The sequence below is a fragment of the Epinephelus lanceolatus genome, chromosome 21 (genome assembly GCF_041903045.1).
Source record: "Epinephelus lanceolatus isolate andai-2023 chromosome 21, ASM4190304v1, whole genome shotgun sequence".
Classification (NCBI taxonomy): Eukaryota; Metazoa; Chordata; class Actinopteri; order Perciformes; family Serranidae; genus Epinephelus; species Epinephelus lanceolatus.
Window position 1 is genome coordinate 16,789,390 of NC_135754.1, and position 14,636 is coordinate 16,804,025.

A 14,636-nucleotide genomic window follows, 5' to 3' on the forward strand; every position below is an offset into this window, starting at 1 on the left:
AAAGAACTTTAGACAGATTGTAGTTTTATAAGCATTAAAAAACACATTTACCTGAAATCACAACAGCTTGAGTGATCAGCACACGCTTGCAACACCACGATTTTATGAAGAGATTACAACAGAGAGGATCATTTCATAACTGGCTACTTACAGTACAGTATATATTTTAAAACATGATATGCAACATCTTTCAATTATAACAATGGAAAACAATGACAAAGCGCTGACATTTTACATAAATGAGACCCTATTTTGAGTTTTTTAAGCTTTCTTGAAAAAAAAAAAAAAGTTTCTTGTAAAATAACACTTCATCAGAGCCATCATCTAAAAAGATTTAAGGCCACTGGCTAAATATTTAGCGGAACCAAAACTCCAAAGTGCTAAAAAAAAAAAGCTTACAGTCCCTCTTCTTTGACTAAATACTCTGGCAGAGTCTGAAAAGCAGTCACAGGTACAGTCACTGGAACTGTCAGGGAAATGGCACTGGGTTCAACAGTGGAGGGGGAAACCTCACTGGGTGGCGGAGGAGAGGGAAGCGGGTCAGTGTGAATAATGTTTATGTCGCTGATTTGCGTGGCTACTGAGCCAGCATCTGCATGAGTCCTTAAGTGCTTGCGAAGGTAGGCAGCAAACAGGAAAGCCTTGCCACAGTGGGGGCAGCTGTGAGGCTTGCTGGTGGAGTGGATCTTCTGGTGTTTACGCAGTCCAGATTTGTTGAGGAAGCCTTTGCCGCAGCTGTTGCAGACATGAGGCCTCGGCTTGGGATGCTGCTTCTCGTGCTCCTGCAAGTCTGCCAGCTGTGCAAACTCTGCCTGGCAGGTTTCACAGACATGCGAGCCCATGGGCACAATTTTGGTAACAGTCGGAGGAGCAGATTCGATGGAGTGAAAATTCTCATGTGCCTGAACTTCATCCCAGCTTCCAAAAGTAACATCACAGAGAGCACAGGAGAACTGTGGGAGAGTTGTGTGGGCAGTAAAGCCTGAGGCTGACCCGGCCTCTGTCTCGTGTTGTTGTTGTTGTTGTTGTTGTTGTTGCTGCTGTTGCTGCTGTTCAGTCTGCTCAGCTAGGTGAGTCCTCTCATGTTTGCGCAGGCTCGAAGACACCACGAATGACTTCAAGCACTCCTCACATTTGAAAGGCCTCTCTCCAGAGTGCACACGCCGGTGCTTGTTGAGGCTGGAGCGCTCAGCAAACGACTTGTCACACTCTGTGCAAGAGAAGGGCCTAAGGCCTGTGTGGACGAGCATGTGGCGCCGCAGATCCCAGGATGCTACAAAGGCCTTGTCACAGCTCTGGCATTTGTAAGGCCGCTCTCCAGAGTGAACCCGCTCGTGCACGGCCAGATCAGCTGGCTGCCGGAACCTCTTGGAACACTTATCGCAGGGGTATGGCTTGAAACCCAGGTGGGCTCGTTGGTGGCGACGGAAACTGGAAGGGTCAGAAAACATCTTGCCACACTGTGGGCAGAGGAACGGCTTCTCTCCAGAGTGAGTGCGGAGATGAGACTGGTAGGAAGAGAGCTGGGTGAAGCCCTTACCACACTGCTCGCACTGATAGGGTTTGTTCTGGGAGTGAATGCGTTGATGGCAGGCCAGGGAGGAGGAGCGGGAGAAGGCTTTGCCACAGTCTGAACACAGGTATGGTTTTTCTCCAGTGTGGGAGCGCTCATGGTTTTTCAGGTCTTTCAGCTCTGTGTACGTTTTCCCGCACTCATCGCAAGCGTACGGCCGATGGCCTTGATGGTTCCTCCTGTGTTTTCGGAACACAGAGGGATCAGCAAAACTCTTACCGCATTCACAACAAAAGTATGGCTTCTCTCCTGTGTGAGAGCGCATGTGCACCTTCAGTTTGGACAGGGTGGGGTAGCTCTTAGAGCACTGACGGCAAGAGTAAGGACGCTCTCCACTGTGCTGTGTCATATGAATCCTCAGGCATATAGCTTGCATGAAGGCTTTACCACACTCCATGCATACAAATGGTTTCTCCCCGGTGTGAGAGCGGCTATGGTTGCGTAGCTCTGTGGGTGTCTTGTAAGCCTTGTGACAGTCTGGACACTGAAAGGGGCGCTGGGCTGAGTGAGTGCGCTCATGCTTTGAGAGTTGAGCCTTGCTCGAGAATGTTTTAGCACACTGAGAACACGAGTGTTGTTCCGGACTGTCCTTTACGTGTGCCAAACGATTGTGGCTCTGCAGAGCGGACAGACTCCTGAAAGCCTCTGTGCATGCAGAGCATTTGAAGGAAGGTTTGGCCTTTGGAGGCCTACCTCTGCCACGTTTTTTTGCAGGCTGATCCCTCATCAGCTCTTCCTCTTGTTTGCGCTCTTCATCCTGAGCAGGAGGGGTGTACTGCTCTGTGAGAGGTGGGCTGCCAGGCTGAGGAGAGGCCATCTTTATATCTGCAAAAAGATTATATAAAAAGAATTTGAAATAATTATGTAAATAAGCAGATCACTAGCAGCATAAAGATATGAGAGTAGAAGATTGTTACACAGACATCAGGCTAAAGTCTTCTTACAGAAATGAATTAGGAGAGCAGATCGTCTGTGGCTGATGACAGACCAGGGAAAAATGTCTATAATAACATAAAAACAGAAATATGTGGGTGTGCATTAAATCACAAAATGGCTGGCATTAGGACCTCAGGGACAATAAGCTAACCGCTTTGATGCCAGAGGAAGTTGGCTATGCAATGACAGAAACCACTGTGTGTGAATGACTGACATGTGCCCGACCAGAGACAACGATCAAAGATCACGAGTCAGTGCGACGCTGTGAACAACCGGACACGATATGTACGTATTAATGTTCGCTAGCTGTCTTGCTAAACACTTTAACTAACTCAAAATGGCTGGCTTTAGGACCGGCTGCACCAATTTACTCGACAGCGTCATCATCATCATGACCGTGATTATGCGGGATGGATTTGGCTAACATTAGCTGTCTTTGTATCTTCTGCGCATTAGAGAAACAAAGGTCGTTCTTACCTGATTCAGGACATTAATAGTTGGTCGATAATGCCTGGAAAAGCGCCTCGGTACGCGGCTGCATTTACTGTGAGACACGGTGATTGCTCTTGACTGGCTGCAGGGTGGGGGACGGCTCTAGGACCATGATGACGAAAGCTCTCGGCAAGCCAAGTGTGCAACATTTAAATACGCGTAACTGTAAGAAATAATAAGATAAGACACCAATAAATGTATTATAACCCCTTTAGGGAAACATTGTAGTTGTTATAAATTAGCAGGTTGTCTGTCATAATGGAAACACGCGTGAAGCTGAAGCGAAGATCATTTACTATGCCTTTAAGTCAGTGGCAGAGCTAATGCTAACGACGTAGCTAGCCTAGCTGATAGAGGCAGCTAGCTAATGCTAGCGTTAGCTGTTTCATGGAAACCAGCAGCAGAATAGTGAGACGAACATTTAAATTCTTGTTTTTTTATTTGAGTTCAATGTTTGCCCTGTGACTACTTTTAACGTTGAACCCACCTCCGTTTGTGCTAACTAAACTTTTTAGCCTGTCCACTTTCGAGAGGGAGGTATTTCTCTGCTGCACATTTCCTGTTTCCTAGCAACAAGAGCAATGTGGAAATGGGGATGGAGGAAAAAAAAGACAATTGGAAGAAAAGGGGCTGCCTTTAAGACAAAATCAGCGTTTTTAAAATAATGAATGAAAATATATCTTCGGAAGTCGGCACTGGATCAGTACCGCTGCAGGTATTTAATTCGACGCATTTGCCGACGCTGTGATTCCGCATTTAAAACGACTTCTTGGCTTTTTGGTGCAATGTTTGTTTAGCTAGCCACGATGTTGCTAGCTGGTAGCGCGCTAACGTTTGCCCACTGTTCTCTTACACAAATGTAACCGCAGTGAACCTGTCCGCTCCTCCTTATAACGTGAAGATGATAAATATGTTTATTCTGGTTTTGTTTATAATGTCGAAGAGAATTTGCGTTTACAGAGCCAGTAAGTCTGTAAAAAGAGGCGTTTCCCGGTTTATTGACATAGCTAGCGCTGCTAGCCTGCTGATGTAGAGATGTGACGTTAATGTTAGCAAAACATGTCAGGCTGGATACCATTTATAGCTAACTATTGAACTTAGTAAGTGTGTCCATGACGCTGGTTACTTGCTGCCGGTGACGCATTTGAAACACATCGTATCATACCTGCTTTTTCCAAAGATTTATTGATTTACAGATTTTAATCGGGGATGAGCACTTATGGGTGAGATTATGAGATGTTCACTGTCGGTACAGAACAGGCACGGATGTGACACACAGGTTAAGTTGTCAGTTTCGTAGAATAACTGAAGAGTAAACTAATAGGAGTAACGTTAATCCCCATAGGTTAATTGTAGCTTTATATAACACCCATTCTTGAGCACTGGGACAAATCATGTCCTTCCGAAAAAGCCTTTAAATGATAACTTATCAAACTACTAATTCAATTTTTAGGTGAAATATTATTTTTAAAGGGTTTATTTTTTATATGGAATAAATATGACTTATGAATTATGTTAACCTGCTTTCATTTTGTAACTCATAAACCTGCCTTGTGCCAGGAAACACCCTTGTCCCAGACCAGAATTCACAACTTAAAGCAATTTAAAAATGTCTTAAAAGCCTTAAAAATTTAAACTTAACAGTAGGTACTAATAGCATTGGTGTAAAAATGTGGTGTTATAATAATCTTTGCTTTCAAGTATACATTTTTATGAAAATGTTGGCCCCTTAAAGATGTGTCCCTAATTTTTGTCAGCTTTATCAGATTTCTACAAAAACACAATTTAATCTGGCATAAAAGGAGTAAGCTTTATCACAATAACTCCTGTATCATTTCCTGGTTTCTAAAAAGGCGGGAATGCTGCTCAAGTACCTGTAAGCTTTCTATTTTTCGATAAATTTATTAAATAATATTGCCATTGGGTGTATCTCAACCATAAGAGGTCAACTCCGTAGCCCCTCTAAATCCAAACTAAATAAGAATTAATGTTTAAAATGAGCTCAATTTGCTTTAAGATAACTTTAAGCAAGTTTGAAAATAAAATAGCTTCTCACTATGAGTGCTGTGACATTCATAAATACATAACTTTTTGTCAACTCCGTAAGACGTCAACTCTGTCAGATCTTACCTCTGACATCAACTATGTATGTTATTAAAAAAAAATCTGGAAGGCCTAATACAAGGTTCAATAGTCAACACTTTGATCTTTCAAAATATATTTTCCCACCGTAAACAAAGAGATGACTCACTACAATTGAATACTGTTAGGTATGCATTCACCAGCTCTAACTTGCATCTCCTCTGTCCTCAACAGCTCTGTTCGCCCTCTTCTCCTAAACTGACGTCATTCTCCTAATTGTGTGGAATTGGTTCTCTACATCTGCTGTGGTACCTCCCTGGACTCTCCTTGGACCTTACTGTAAAGGACTATCTTCTTTATATACTGACAGCAAAGGCATCTAATGCATTTCCCTCCTGCATATTCTCACACTCTGTGTCTGGTGCACTTGATTCAATCGCTATCTTGTAATGGCAGTGCAAGACCCTGGCAGGACAACAGGTTTTCCGTGCAAACAATGTGGCATAGTATGTCCCAATATGCCCACTCTGCTCGAACACATGGATATTCACCTTCAACAAGAGGAAGAACGCAAGTTTAAATGTGATGAATGTGGACGTGGTTATAGGCATGCTGGTAGCCTGGCTAACCACAAAAAAACACATGAAGTGGGTTCTTTTCGATGTAACATCTGTGGTAAAGAAAACTCGAATGCGTTGGCCCTGAAGAGTCATCTTCGGAGCCACACTTCACAGAAGAAGTATGCCTGTACCGAATGTGGGAAAGCTTTTCGCCTGGCATCACAGCTGGCCACACATGAGAGGGTTCATCTTGCCAGGAGAGTAAAGGAGCAGTCATATAGAAAGGTAGACATGGAATATCCCACACATGAAGATAGACATGAAACTGAAGATAGACATGAAACTGAAAATAATCACCCACATCTTCTCAGTGAGCAGTCAGCCGGTGTTGGGATTTCCACAGAAAGTAGCCCAGCTGAGGAAAAGCCGGAGGTTGTGTATAATACTCAATCTGAGCCCTCTGATGATGCAGCAAATCGACCATTCAGATGTGATTTGTGCGACAAATCATACATACACCATCGAAGCCTGACCAATCATAAAAAAACACACCAAGTGGGAATGTTTGAGTGCACAGTGTGTTTCAAACTGTTCAATAACATGGCTGCTCTCTACAGTCACCAGAGAAGTCACAAGGCAAGAAGCGGGACGGACCCTAATTCAATGGGTGGTTCATACACCGGCACGCCAATGGACCAGTTTTCACCTCAGCGCCAAGAAGCTCCAGTAAATTTTTGTCATTTGTGTCAGGTACTATTCCCCAATGATGAAGAATTCCAGGAACACATCCAAATGCATAACTCCTCATCTTTGTCATTTGGGCTTCAAGATACCTTGTCAGAGAACCACAATATATCATATGACAACAGTATTGCTTCGCCTGAGTCAAATTTTTATGCATCCCCTATAAATAATGTTCCCTCAGTATCATCCATAGATAATCATGGAGGCTTTGATCAGCCGCAGGAGCAGATTAGACGTAACGGTCATGTCTATTCAGCCTGCTCCAATAATCAAACACCACCTTCCAACAGCACTCAGGGAGAACCCCCAATCATAGACACAAGCATTCTCAATCCTGCCCTGACACTGGACACTGACAATGCAACTGAAATGGAAGAGATGTCAACTGTAGATTCTGATGAGCGTCCCTTCAAGTGTCAAATCTGCGGTAAAAGCTACCGGCACTCTGGGAGCCTTATCAACCACAAAAGGTCACATCAGGTCGGGATTTACCAGTGCTCCATCTGCAGAAAGAGCTATCCTCACCTGGCCGCCCTCAAAAGTCATCTTCGTCTCCACAAAGCTCAGTCGTCATCTTATGGCCTCAACGCTGAGGGAGACTGGCTCTCCTCAGAGCCCCTGACTCTGGACAACCAACAGGGTTGCTACTCCTCTCAAGACGAGGAGGGGGATCGTACTCACCCTGTACTTGGTATGGATCAGGAGAACGGAGTTGACCACAGCAATGGAGCTTTGTACCATGAGCAGTTTAATCAGGACTTTACCCAGGATATGACTGTGCATCTACCTCACAATGAACACCTGATGCAGAGGCACATGTGTGCAGACTGCGGTGAGACATTTGCCGATATTGCAGGGATTAAGTCTCACAGTTGCCCACTGCTACAGCAGCAGCATGACACCGCGAGCAGTGACTATGACAGTAATATAAATTTCCAGGGCAGTAATGGTAACTGCGCCATTGGAAATCCAGGGAGTAATGTAGAGTTCCATGGTCTCAATGGTAGCCACGACCAAAGTTACTTTGAACAGAACTTCCATGACAATATGAACAGTGATCAGCTGAATGGTGGCGCAGAAGGTGATGACGTAGATGAGGAGGATGATGATGGAGATCTGTATCAGTGCTCTATATGTGGAAACAGCTACACCAGTATGAGGGCTCTCAGGAGCCATCTCCGAGGACACACACAATCCCATAGTACTCCTGCAAGCTCAGGGCCCTCCTCCATGTCCTCCCATGAAGAAGTGAAAGATGAGGAGCCTGGAGAGATGATGATTTGTAGCACATGTGGGGAAAGTTTTGCCACTAGGCAAGATTTAAACGCCCATCAGCTTCTACACACCCAGGACCAGGTAGATAATGTAAATCATTCACATATAAACAACAGCGATGTGTCTCAAGGAAAGGAGGAAGCACAGAGTATCATCTGTGGCAGCTGTGGCATCTTCTGCACCAGCTATCATCATCTTGAGAACCACGGTTGCACAGCTGAGAGGACAGATGAGTCAACACAGGGTAAAGAGGAAATGAAAGTAAATGATGTCGCCCAGTGTGAAGACACGAGTCATGTCAAAGAAACTGTTGACACCCAGAATCGTCAGTACAAGTGTGATCAGTGTGGGCGGTCATACCGACACCCGGGCTCCCTCCTTAACCACAAAAAGTCCCACAAAACAGGTGTATTCAGATGCCTCGTCTGCCAGAAGCGCTTCTACAACCTGCTCGCCCTTAAAAACCATCAAAGGTCCCACTTTGATATTAAGAGGTTAGTTTCAGCAAAAATAAACATCTTTAATACGTGTAAAATTCTTACTTTTCCCCACTTGTGTTGCAGATTGTTAATGCATATTGGAATTATGAATGATGTTAAATCCAAAAAATTAAGAGTTGGCTGTAGAGTCTCAGTTTTATGTATTGCAGATGTGTTATGTCATCATGACCTCCTGTTTTGCAAACACAGAATTAACCATATGCTTTGTCTCCTCCGCCAGGCATACTTGCCACGAGTGTGGGAAAGCCTTCAAAATTCAGAAGCAGCTATTGAATCACCTGAGAAGGCACAAGGAGAACCAAGCCAAAATTCAGGATCTTAACAACCAGATCCAGGCCCTCATGCAGATGAATGGGACCAGGTCAGACGGAGGAATGCAGTCCTTAACTTCAAATGCCAATCAGGCTTTTACCTCCTCTCGATGCTGCAAGCAACTGCCTGGAGGGAAGAGAGGACAAACAAAGTGCGAGACCTCAGTCAAATCAGAGGACACAGGTGACCAACGGCCTTTTGCCTGTGACCAGTGTGGACGTACATATCGCCACGCAGGAAGTCTGGTCAACCACAGAAACTCCCATAAAACAGGTGAATATTACTGCTCTGTTTGTAACAACACTTACTCCAATCAGCTAGCAATGAAGAACCACTTGCGCACCCACTTTGCATATAAAAAGCACTCTTGCCAAAACTGTGGAAAAGGCTTCAGGGGAAAGAAGCAGCTATTAGCCCACATTTGTGCAGGCCTCAGAAAGGATGGAGCTGGAGGCAAGAGGGGCCTAAAATCTAGAGCCCTTAAGTGCAAGGAATGTAAGCAGGCCTTTCACTCTGTTGACCAACTGACAGCCCACGCCTGTGATGGACCATCAGGCAGTAATGATCCCCAAACCAATACGAGTCCAAAAAAAGAGGAGCGACCTTTCACGTGCAACATTTGTAATCGCAGCTACCGCCATGCAGGCTCACTCCTGAACCACAAAAACACCCACAAGACCGGACACTTCAGTTGCACCTTCTGCTCTAAACCCTTCACTAACCCCATGGCTCTGCGCAATCACACACGCATCCACACGCAGAAGAAAAAGTACGTGTGTCTCACATGCGGAAAGGCTTTCCGTCTCGCCAGTATCCTGCACAACCATCAGAGGGTCCACAACCGGGTGGCGAGTCACTTCAGCTGTCCTGCATGTGGGAAGAGCTTCCAGGGCAGATCAGGTCTGAAGAGGCACCGCTGCCGCCGAGGTCAGGAGAACTCGCCGAGAGCTGGAGTCCAGCAGTCGGAGAGAGGAGACAAGTGCTTCATGTGAGTTACCGTCTTAATGTGAACTGAGTCTGTAAGTCTTGTTTTGTCTACTAGTCATCATCAGGGTAGTTTTGATATATATTCAGTTTGTTCAAACAAAGCTGTTCTGACCTGACTGATGGACTTGCCAGACCAACATATCGGCCAGTATTAGCTCATCGCAGTTACACAAGTTGCCAGAAATTGCAGTACAGACATGCCAAAGATAAGTTTAAGTTATCTTTTTCACCTTAGAGTGCTGACAAGTTTATTTTTCAACAGTAACATATCCCACTCATCTCGATTATCATACTTAAAATATGTGACTTTTCTGCTCTAAAAACAACTAGACCAATGTAATATATTTTGTTGAGTTTTTGACTTATATTATGCCAAATGTTTCCAACAATGTTCAAACGCAGAGAAATCTGTAATTTTAATTAAGGACACAGTCCATTTCATGTGGTCACTGTTGCCTGTCAGTGGCCTCATATCCCCTTTGCACTTGCATAAGAGTTGTAGATGTCTGCAAGAAACTGCTATAAATTACTTTTTTATCCAGTTTTAAGCCGCATTTCTTATACACTCCTAGATCCTGGTATTAGCTATATACACAGTATATACTTAAGCACCTTTCCCACTGCACAGAAATGCACTAATACCTAAATCTGGCTTTTGTATGTAATGGGACAGGTTCAAATTGGCATTCAGACCCAGGTCAAATCACTCTGCAGTAGTCACACGAATTTATCAGCTCCGACTCCAGTCGGCAGGGATGAAAATACATCATCCAGGTGAATGCGTTTATTTTAGCCCCTTTACCGGCAAGATGCAATAACATGCCACCACAAAATACTGTCCGTCTCCACCCAAGCAGGGCTCAAACATTGTTCCAAATTAGTCGGCACCAAGTTTGTAAGAGATAGAAAAAGAAAGAGATAAATGAAAAGAAGTAACCACCGTCGCATGATCACCAACCTCTATGCTGCTTTATACCGTTTACTAACCGGTTGTCTGGCCTGTCTGTGACGTCAAATCTAACACACCAGTATAAATAAACAAAAAGGTGATGCTTGTCTGCAGCATTGCCATGTATTTTGTTATTGTTTCTATTGAGAAAGCCCTAGCATCAGAAAAGTACACACTGTATGTTTCAGAACAAATTTAAAGGATCCCTAACAATATTATTCATTTATTAATTATGTTAATGTTAAAAAACAAAAATCAGCTGGCTGTTATTGGACTCTAAATGATTGGTATCAGCCTCAAAGATCCAGTACTGGTCAGGCCGTTATTTTGAAAGTATGTTAATCGTTAATGACAGTAATGGTAAAGTAATATTATATGTAATTTGCAGGTTGATAAAAAGTTCACTGCTGTGTAAAATGGTTTGAGTTCAAGTGTAATATCAGGTTTTGAATATCTGAACATATCCCTGCTGCAGGTGTGACCTGTGTGGGCGCTCCTACCGCCATGCTGGCTCTCTCCTCAACCATAAAAAGACACACTCCGAAAACCTCCACCACTGTACCTTGTGTCTGCAGACCTTTCCTGATCCTCTCACTCTACAGATCCACACCCAGATGAGGCGTCACTGCTGCCCAGAGTGCGGCAAAACCTTCTGTCTGGTCACACACCTGCAGAGCCACATGGAGGTGCACTCAAAGGACCGTCCTGTGGCGTGCAGCCCCTGCCAGCAGAGCTTTCCTAACACAGCCAGCTACCAGCAGCACCAGGAACTGCACCACGGGGCTCAGGACCCCTATCAACAAGGCGTGGACGAACCTGTTGACAACATCTGCTGGGACTCAGGAATAAATCAGACCATGGGGATGGACGGGATGCAAAAGCAGGTTCCACCACCTTTGTCTCATATTCCAGTAAGCATCGCTAATTCAGAGAAGAGCCACGAGTCCGCTGGTCCAGAGGAGAAGAGCCACGTCTGCGAGCACTGCGGCCGCACTTACCGCCACGCCGGCTCCCTCCTCAACCATAAGAACAGCCACAAGACGGGCTCCTTCTTCTGTTCTATCTGCCAGAAGGAGTTCACCAACCTCATGGCTCTCAAGAACCACCGGCGCATTCACACGGAGCCGAAGCGCTATCAGTGTCTGGATTGTGGGAAGGCGTTCCGTGTGTCCACTCAGCTCATATGTCACCGACGAATCCACACCAAAGAGAAGCCCTTCGCCTGCCTGCTGTGCGACAAGAGCTTTTCCAGCAAGTCCAACCTGCGGCATCATCAGAAGATGCACCAGAACGCCCAGACCTATGACTCCTCTTTTAGCATGGATGCTAACACATTTATGGACTTGGACATGGGGTCTTTCCTTTGAATTCCAGAGTGTAGAGAGAAGAGGACAAGTAGTCCTCTTATTTATCGGTGTTTCATCTCTCTATCAATAATTGTAAAACAGTATTTTTTTCAGAAAGTGCTCCTTGGTCCTGACAGAAGCTTTTGAAGACATAAATGCACATTTCATTATTGACTTCCAGTCTTACCTCCACAACAGATGGTGACATCACTCAGAAGTCTCCAGAGGGTTTGTCGGTCAGCTTTTAATAAGGCCTGAATGTTTTCCAAGAACACACAGGATCCCAGAGTAAAGGGCGCCCTGGCTGATGAAAATATCAGTCGCCGCTCGTTCCTCAATGACAAACCAACCAACCAAAGTGAACAGAAAAGTGCAGCCCAGGTCCATGTACGAACATTAACACTGATGACATGTTTTTGTAAGACAGTACTGTTCTAACGGTGATCTCTCCTCTCTTGCTACGTATAATTGTGTTCAGTGCCTCTGTAAGTTCCTTAGGAAACAAAATATACAAACTATATTTATCTCTGAATCCTTTTTGTTAGCTTTGCCGTCAGTGTCGAAGGACTGCTCACTTTCCTTTTGGATCTCACATAGGGCAAGCCTGTTGTTATAAAGTCAAATACCTCTGGGTGTGTCCAAAGGTCAGTGGCAAAGTGATTTACTGAAATCATATTATCAAGTAAATAGTCGTACTGCTAATAATATTCACGTTGAGTGACATTGTATGCTAAAAATGGATGTATTTATTAATTTATTCCTGTTATTTTCTGTGCATATTTTATTAGAAAAGCTTTCTATGAATGTTGTAAAAAGAAAAAAAACCTGTCTTCTAAAACTCATGTAGCCTTTAAGGGACGTCATCAGTCGATTTGTATTTCCTCATTAGTTCTCAGTTACAACGGGCAGGAATGAATGAGCCAAGCATCATTGGCAGCACTCAGGGGAAACCTTCAAAAGGAACATACCTGATGTGTAAAACATTGTAGATAATCAGTTTACGAACTGAGCATTTTTTCTTTTCACCTGTGCTATTTTTCAACACGTATGATTTAGCTCATGTAACGGTAACCGAAGTCACTCCAGCAGTTAGTCGCAGCTCCATGCGCAGTGCATGCTGTTGAAATACGGTCTATCTTTGAGAAGCATCAGTTGAAGTGCCAGTGCCTAAAATGTAAGTCAATTGTAGCAGTTTAATGTGAACAAACCTCCTCTTGCTGTACTTGTTATATACTGTAAACCACATGTTATATTGTCCGTTACATAATTAGATTTTTTTTTTGTGAATCTCCTCAGCCACAAACAGTTAAACGTCTTAAAGCAGTTGATAACAAAAGTGTTGCGACAGTGAAGTGAGAGTGGTTCCTTTTTGTCTCCATGATCCCCCCCCCCCCACCCCTCACAAGTACTTTCTATAAATCAAATGTATTTTCAGATAAACAAATATGGGGCCAAAACGCCGCATTTCTGCCAAGCACAAGTATTACTACAAACATACCAGGGCTTTATGGATTTACAAAGAACCTCTTTCATCTTCACTGTTGAGTTCATGAACCACTTTATGTTCTGTGAAAAATGTGCAATTATTGATTCTGTTTTTGTTTTGTTTTTTTTTGTCTTCGTTTTTTGCCAAGTTGTCTAATGTGCCTGTTGTTCCTTGTGTGGTTTCTTTTCACAGATCATGCAAAAGTGAACACATGGCCTTTGCTTTTTATAACAGTCTGTAATTAGATTTTCTTTATGCCTTATACATTACATTTCACATGTATGAGTATGTTTGGCACTGGTCAGAAGTATGAAATACCTCATGGAAAGCCCTGCCTACCTAGCAACCGCTACTTAATGCCTCATGCAGCTTAATTGTAGAGAATACACTGTAATCATAGAGATAGTTATCAGCAGTAAGACAACTAGAACAGATGAAGCATCAATTCTAAGGTTTACTTTGTAGTTTGCAGAAGCAGTTTTCTCCATAAAATGGTCGTTTCTCTGCAGTTTGTTGTTTTCAGAGTTATATTTGCACATTTGTAGAGACACTTGTAGCCCAAGGAGGATAGGAAGTCTATAATAACGCAGCCGTTCTGTTGTCGACAGGCAACAGATAAGCTGTTTGATAGTTCACCTCAGTTAGTGTGCGGGTCGTAATATTTAAGCAATATGCTGAAAGTATTGTTTCAGTGCATGAACCGAGTACATCTCATATGTCTTATTGTGTCGAGTGCAGTGGCGTCAGATTCAGTATACTGACACTAGCCTTGAAAAACCAAGACACCTTGCCATCTTCTTGTGTTATTTAAAATCGTACATGTATTAATTGTAATGGTTTAGATCATACTGTAACATATTTTCATATGCCATGGTAGCCTACATGTGAAACAACACATGCACATTTAAAAGTTTTTTTTTTTTTTTTTTTTTTAAACAATGTTCTCCATCTAATCTCCCTGTGGCACTGAACACATTCACTCCTCTGTCAGCGGTCACAATCACAGCCTGGTGTTTGTGGCGTGCATTAATCTCAGAGCTCTCTCTCTGTAAATATTTGAAGGAAAAATATCGGTCGGATCTATGTACATTCAGATTTTCCTCAGCAGGAGAAAACTGCTAGATTAGCTATTGTGTAATTTAAAAAAAAAGGCATATACCACATGTTCTGATTTATTGGATTTTCAGTGCTCAAAAATGTCTGCTCACTATTTAATTCATATTTATATAACTATTTTGTCACTCTGAAACGTAGATTTTTACTTCTTTGTTAGAACTTAGTTTAGAATATAAGCAAATTATTGAAAATAAAACTAGTTGAAATTAATTAAAAGACTTGGAAAATAGAGTGTGTTTGTTTCTTGTCCATTTTTTCCCCCAAATGTGACGTTGCGC

The 14,636-nt window shown here is 43.4% G+C and overlaps 2 protein-coding genes across 5 annotated transcripts; one reads left to right on the forward strand and one right to left on the reverse strand.

Annotated features, from left to right (window-relative positions):
* Positions 1–7: 7 nt before the first annotated feature.
* Positions 8–3,124, reverse strand: znf668 (zinc finger protein 668). Of its 2 annotated transcripts, none has more exons than XM_033611055.2 (2): positions 2,987–3,124; positions 8–2,398 (listed from the first exon to the last, which is right to left on the reverse strand). In XM_033611055.2, exon 2 carries the CDS (start codon positions 2,388–2,390, stop codon positions 396–398), a length of 1,995 nt encoding a protein of 664 aa, XP_033466946.2. In that variant the 5' UTR covers positions 2,391–2,398; positions 2,987–3,124; the 3' UTR covers positions 8–395. The 2 variants fall into 2 exon arrangements, with proteins under 2 accessions (XP_033466946.2, XP_078019499.1); XM_078163373.1 differs by lacking the exon at positions 2,987–3,124 and adding an exon at positions 2,518–2,833.
* Positions 2,680–14,587, forward strand: znf646 (zinc finger protein 646). Of its 3 annotated transcripts, none has more exons than XM_033611053.2 (4): positions 2,680–2,794; positions 5,318–8,156; positions 8,383–9,462; positions 10,886–14,587. In XM_033611053.2, the coding sequence occupies exons 2-4, from the start codon at positions 5,533–5,535 to the stop codon at positions 11,775–11,777; spliced, it is 4,596 nt and encodes a 1,531-aa protein (XP_033466944.2). In that variant the 5' UTR covers positions 2,680–2,794; positions 5,318–5,532; the 3' UTR covers positions 11,778–14,587. The 3 variants fall into 3 exon arrangements, with proteins under 3 accessions (XP_033466944.2, XP_033466945.2, XP_033466943.2); XM_033611054.2 differs by lacking the exon at positions 2,680–2,794 and adding an exon at positions 3,069–3,166; XM_033611052.2 differs by lacking the exon at positions 2,680–2,794 and adding an exon at positions 3,572–3,716.
* Positions 14,588–14,636: the final 49 nt, after the last annotated feature.

What these genes read in the sequence shown, in the direction of transcription:
- znf668 (XM_033611055.2), bottom strand. Translation starts at nt 2,390, where the DNA reads ATGGCCTCTCCTCAGCCTGGCAGCCCACCTCTCACAGAGCAGTACACC.
- znf646 (XM_033611053.2), top strand. Translation starts at nt 5,533, where the DNA reads ATGGCAGTGCAAGACCCTGGCAGGACAACAGGTTTTCCGTGCAAACAA. An exon ending in TCCCACTTTGATATTAAGAG is followed by an intron (nt 8,157 to 8,382) that starts GTTAGTTTCAGC and finishes CTCCTCCGCCAG; the next exon opens with GCATACTTGCCACGAGTGTG. An exon ending in AGAGGAGACAAGTGCTTCAT is followed by an intron (nt 9,463 to 10,885) that starts GTGAGTTACCGT and finishes TCCCTGCTGCAG; the next exon opens with GTGTGACCTGTGTGGGCGCT.